General features: G+C 37.1%; 1 protein-coding gene across 1 annotated transcript; it reads right to left on the minus strand.

Annotated features, from left to right (window-relative positions):
- Window positions 1-444: 444 nt before the first annotated feature.
- Window positions 445-5549, minus strand: LOC132271489 (uncharacterized). Its single transcript, XM_059772875.1, has 4 exons — window positions 4581-5549; window positions 2575-2858; window positions 1700-1927; window positions 445-1273 (listed from the first exon to the last, which is right to left on the minus strand). Exons 1-4 carry the CDS (start codon window positions 4996-4998, stop codon window positions 773-775), a joined length of 1431 nt encoding a protein of 476 aa, XP_059628858.1. The 5' UTR covers window positions 4999-5549; the 3' UTR covers window positions 445-772.
- Between the last annotated feature and the right edge of the window lie 511 nt (window positions 5550-6060).

Genomic DNA, 6060 nt, shown 5'->3' on the forward strand with positions numbered 1-6060 from the left:
ACCTTAATGACAAGATAGTTGAATAGGTAAATGGGGAAGAATGCTGCAAGGATCTCGTCCACATCGATAATGTCTTGAACTTATAAGAGCGAGTAAACAACACCACCAACAACCCATTTTTCTTCCGGTTACGAGGGCCCAAATGGTAATTTTTATTTTTGGTTGGAAAGAATCCAACTTGCACACCCAATGTCCCAATGTGGATTTGTTCAACCTCCCATATGAAAGAGAGGATCCCACTTCAGTTAAAACCCTAAATGGTGATTCACTCACTATCTTGCCAAATTTAAAGTGTCACAAGCCTTAGAAAATGGTCATTTACTTGAGCTAAAACACAGTTTTGACCGTAAAATTTTTCAAGCATCTTGTCCAGATTAACCAATTGGGATTTTCAACCAATATATAGAAAAAGAAAGTGTAAATGATGGTGATTACAATGACAAGTAAATGCAAGAAAAACTATGCCTTATTTTACAAATCAAGGGTATGATAAACAAGTGACTCCATTCCTACAAGAAAGTATACTCATCTCTATATACAACAATAAAGAGAAACAAAAACAACAACAAACCTTTTTTTTCAGACTATTTGGAATCAGCCACATAATCTATATTTCCATTCTACCCACTTTAACTTTTGTCGTTCTCTTTCCTTAATATTACCTTAAACTATATCACTCTTCCTATCTGACATAGTGACACATTTAAAGATCTTCTTCACAGATGTCTAAATCATCTTTAATCGATTTTCCCTCATTTAAGGGAAAGACAAATCATACCCAATTGTTTGGCAGTGAAAAATCGTGGAACCGAAAGGAAGCGTCTCCTGCAGTATCTCTTGCAAGTGTGAGCTCTCTCTCATCACCGCTCTCACTTAAAAATTCAGATGGTAAGGGTAGTATCTGATTCTCATGAGGAGGGCGTGGTTGTTGGATTTCTGATGGTAGTGGTAGCACGGGAATGGAGGCGGTCCTGTGCCTGGTGTTGCCCCCACTTGGGGAAGCTAATGTTTGATCCCACAAAAACACATGAATGAGGATAGGCACCTTGGCATGCCGATGCAGTGAGAGCTTCTGGCTTAGGGAGACAGTGTCGAAGCACCGGATTGCTCCTGTGGGAGAAACTATCCAAGGAAGAACCTTCTGGTTAGATACTCTGGAGACCACCAGGAGTTTAGATGCTGTTGTTGCTTGGTTGTAAAGATTGCTGAGTCCTGAACGCATAGAAGGCGTGTTATCATCACCATCAATGACTGAAGAAATGTAAATGAATCCCTGTCAATTAAAAAGTAAAGATGAGCACAACTTCAAAAGATTTGAAAACCAAGGAAGTAGCAACTGAATGACGGGAAGAAATTTATAATTGAGAATGCACTTCTAAGCAGAGTTAAAAACATAAAATTCCAACATAATTGGTAATTTTTAGAGTAATAAAAGTAAACCGTAGTGCTTTTTTTTTTGTACAATTCAAAGATGAAATCACTGGAAAATTTTTCATTTTCGACTTTGATCACCCACATCTTCCAAATGTGATGATGAATTTTAAAAAGAAGAGAGAAGGATATAACAAAAAAAAAAAAAAAAAACACAAAGGGGGGGGGGGGGGGGGGGGGATATTGTTTTTTTGGTAATGAAAAGTGGCCTTGACAATCCTATTACATTGTGTATCTACCGTAGGAGCTCGAAAAATAAGATAATAACCTCTTCTGTGCGACTAATGGCAAAGCCAAGCTTTGCATCGCCTTCTTTTAATTTGATCTCCACTGCAATCTCTCCTCCGAGAGGAGCATACCAGAGACGAGCTGCTCTAACTACACCAATGTCCACCCCATGGTAGTCCTCGAAACCGTACAGGCTTGCGTTTGCAAGATTTGATAAATCCGATAATGATCCAGCATTTACGGTTGAAGAAGCCGTCTCGCCAGATATCTGTTCGAAAAAGAAATAAGAAACATACAACTGCAGTTGTCAGGTAACACTCGGGAATTACCAAGGCCAAATGTTATAATGATTTGACAATGCTTTGAAATATGAGCATTTCGATCAGTACATTTTCAATTGAATTATCTCCTAATTTTTACTGTAAATCGGTAATCACTTCAATGTAACAGAAAAGGCCCCACGTGTGCCACAAAAATGTGACAATTCCCAAGAAAAAACACATTTCAGTACCCCTAAAATGATAAAAATGAATCCTCGACAAGGAATGGTGATGGTTTTAAGATGAATGCTCGAGCATGACTCCCATAGAAACATTGGACCTTCGACTGTTTCTTCTTAATTGATATCGTTTGACAATATAGAAGGCCAATTATAGCCAAATACTAGTTTAAAATTATGATAGATGAGTTAAAACCATTCTTCTTCGAGGCTGCTTCAAAACACAGACGACTATATGAATAGGCTGTCAATCATATGACAACTGCACATTATAACAATGAAGGCTAGCAACATTGTGTCGAACCAATGTCACAAACAAAAATATAGTGTTTCTTTCCCTTTATGGCCTCTGACCATCTATGGAGCTCAATCAAGTCAAATGTATTATCAAATATAATGCGTTACTTGAAATTTACCTTGGTAAGTAAGGATTCTGTCTGAATGTTCATGAAAACAATAGGGACTCCTGATGCCTGAGACGCGTTCAGCCATGCATTTGCTCTTGCAAGAGTGTCTTCCAGATCATTGTAGCGGGAAGCGACTCTATCAGAAGCTTTTGGAAGGAAAAGCATAGAGACAAAGCAGCTTGAATTGGGTACTGATAGCATCTCCTGCATCCTCCTCTGCCATGGATACGAGACGTATCCATCTTGAAGTTGGGTCCTGGTTAGTGCACTCACCATCCGGGAGGTCCTTGAAGCTGCATGTAAAAATAAAAAATAAAAGGGTAAAATATAAGAAAATACAATGCCATGTTTCTCGAGTCTAATGAGTTCAGTTCTCATGCAGAAATTGGAAAAATGCCAAGAGATGAACTTTCAGACCACAATCAACTGCCAAGAAGACCCCAAAATGGTCATGGTATATCATTTCAAAATAACAAAATCACTAATAACTCCATGAGCTGTCACTCGAGGCTCCCGAATTCGCTTTTGCTCCCGCTCTATGTGACTTTGGTGCTAAAGTAAGGTAATTTCTCTTATTTAATTGAGTATAAAATTTATAATGCACTAGCTACGTGAGTATAGGAAACCAAGTCCTAAAAATCTATACAAAACTTGCTACAATGATCACAAGAATAAATTTAGCACACGTGGACATAAAATCAGGCTGAACTTTGGGGCAATAATATAAGTTGAGACAATGCTTAACAATTCACCGGTGAGTAGGGTGAAGCTACTCACCCTTATATGGTCCAATAATAAAATAACACATCACATTTAATAATAAAATAATTCTCACATTTCTCTATTTTCTCGGATCAACTATCAAATAAATGTAATATAGTGTTTTTAAGGGTATCCGATAAGTTTTTTTTTTTTACCTGTAGCTTGATTTGCGCATCAATCAAGATTGAAGTAAAAAGGGCCTAAATTGTTTGGCACCCATCATTTCTTCAATGGGGTCAGACAATTTGGATAAACTTTTCTAGTTGGAAGACCCGTACACTTCTCATATACACTTTTTCTTTTTTGCCCTTTTTGCCTTTTTCCAAGTTACTGTTTGGTTTTGTACTTCACAACAATTTTCAACAACAGTGAAAACAATGCTATCTGAGTTGTTTATTTATTTATTTTCAGAATTCATTGAAATTGGACAAAAATTAAATTCATACAACAAATTAGTAACATTACAAAATTTGAACTCCCACCAAAAAGGAAACCACATTTTAATTAAAAAATTAGATATACTCAACAACTTCATCAAAATATTTTACGTAACTACTTGGTCTACTACTCCATTTTTGTTCTATCTAAGGTACATTCTGGGAAAAATACAATACAATATCATTTTTGCAAAAAATAATGATGTAAAATAAATAAATATTACTATAATAGAGTATTGTTTAAATATTTTAGTAACTTGCTCTAGTTTATTAATAAATATAAGTAAGTGTACTTATTTATTGAAAAAAAACATAACTAACATTTTCTGAATCACCCACTAAGCACTTTGTAGAGAGGACTTGACTTAGCCAAAAATTATTATATGGTCCTAAGATTTTAAGTCACACATTTATTTATTTATTTTTTAATGGATACTGCTTTCACACTCCCGGCATTCTCTCACTCTCTTTGTTATTAATTGTGACTTAAATTTTGTCAGACTCTCGCGAGAAACTTAACTAAGATCATTGATTTTGGTATAATTATTAGTTAATGCATAAATAAATATTTAAATTTATTCAACAAGTGATTATCCGGGACAACATAATAAATTTTCGAGGGCTGCGATCACAAAAGAGCAAGTGATCACAGCCGTCCAAAATGTAAATACCAGAGAGCTACACCATTCAACGTCTATGCAGTGAATACAAAACACTATTCTCGTTCTGATACGTGTGTGATCATATCACTCGTGTGTGATCAAATGCGGATAGATAAAGAGAGTCAAACTGTGACAATTTAAAAGTCAACCGTACCTTGCAATTCGAAGCACTCAGCCTCCGTCCGATCCATGAATCCAACGGCGTAGTTTGGATCCTCAATGGCACGCAACATATACTGTCTCTTCCCACCGGACTCGTTGGGCACAATACACGCCTGCAACTCGGCGAACTCGTCGAGTCCGCGTCGGACTCGGACCTGAATCGACGTCTCCTTGTTCTTGAACGAGTTGTGCAGAGTCTTCTGGACTCCGACCCTGCCGTTCCTGAACGGCGACCGAACGCACTCGTGGCTTCCGATCTTCAGCTCCTCCAGTATGTCGCCGGTCTGCAACATGTCGCCGGTCCATTCGTCGGCCGTCGAGCTCCCTTTCAAGCATTCGATCGACAGAACCGTCACTCCTCGGCCCCCTCCGGTCTGAAATTCGGCCGAATTTGTTCGGTCAGTTGTCATCCTTCACCAACTACAATCAACCAGATCGTCCAGAATTCTAGAGAGAAAAAGATTGAGACTAGAGAGAGAAAGAGGTACAGTATGGAGTCGTACTAGAGGATCAACTTTCTTGTTCACCGCGATCGAAGGAATTCAAATCTAGCGGACGGTGTAGAATTCTAGAGAGAGAAAGAGTTGCAGAATAGAGTCGTACCGTACGTTCACTGCTCTGCTACGTACGAACTTGACTCGTTGGATAAACTCGTGTGAGTTCAGATTGTTACGAGTCAACTCGTGAGGAGGAAGTTTCTCTCTCTATAGTACTATAAATTTTCTCTCTCTCTATATATGTGTATGTATTGATGGTCCGATGATGTTTGTTTTGCGGAGATTAAAGAGGAGTGGGAGGGAATATATGGATCGAAGAAGTCAAAAATGAAAAATGTTAAAGAATAGTGGGAAGTTTCTAATTCGAGTATGAAACTGAATTTCGAAGAAGGCTACACGTTTTTTAAAAAATACTACCATTAAAACAAAAAATTTGAGTAGACTTTGTGTGCCATTTTCCTTCTTGTTATGATTCCTTAAATAAAGCACAGTGTGAAAAGGAAAAAGATACTCTACCAAGAGATAGACCTTGTTGATGGATCCGGTTGGATGACTTAATCCGTATTTGATTAGTTTAGTTGAATTATCCAATTCAAATAGTTAATGAGGTATTGAATTGAATAATTTAATTCATTATCTAATTATTTCGATTAGGGGTGTACAAAAATTAGGTCAAATCGGAAATTCAAATTGGACCAAATCGAATCGAACGGTTTCGTTTGGATTGCTAACGGTTTGATTCGGTCACAGTTCTAAATTTATAAAACAGTAAAGATATGATTTGGTCACGGTTCTAAATTTATGAAGCAGTAAAGATATGATTTGGTCACGGTTTGAGGTCCTTTAAGACTGAATCGAACCGTTTAGTTATATATATTTATATATATGTTAAATTATATATATAATTTAATATAATCTTACAATCTAAATCACTTAGAAGTTTTCCACTCTTAATTCTCTTGGGTCTTATCAATT

Source organism: Cornus florida, unplaced genomic scaffold (assembly GCF_030987335.1).
Source record: "Cornus florida cultivar Cherokee Brave unplaced genomic scaffold, ASM3098733v1 CherokeeBrave_3.0.0_Hap2_Chr08, whole genome shotgun sequence".
NCBI classification, from domain to species: Eukaryota; Viridiplantae; Streptophyta; class Magnoliopsida; order Cornales; family Cornaceae; genus Cornus; species Cornus florida.

What these genes read in the sequence shown, in the direction of transcription:
- LOC132271489 (XM_059772875.1), bottom strand. Translation starts at nt 4,998, where the DNA reads ATGACAACTGACCGAACAAATTCGGCCGAATTTCAGACCGGAGGGGGC. An exon ending in CAGAATCCTTACTTACCAAG is followed by an intron (nt 1,928 to 2,574) that starts GTAAATTTCAAG and finishes TTTTTCGAACAG; the next exon opens with ATATCTGGCGAGACGGCTTC. An exon ending in CCATTAGTCGCACAGAAGAG is followed by an intron (nt 1,274 to 1,699) that starts GTTATTATCTTA and finishes TTTAATTGACAG; the next exon opens with GGATTCATTTACATTTCTTC.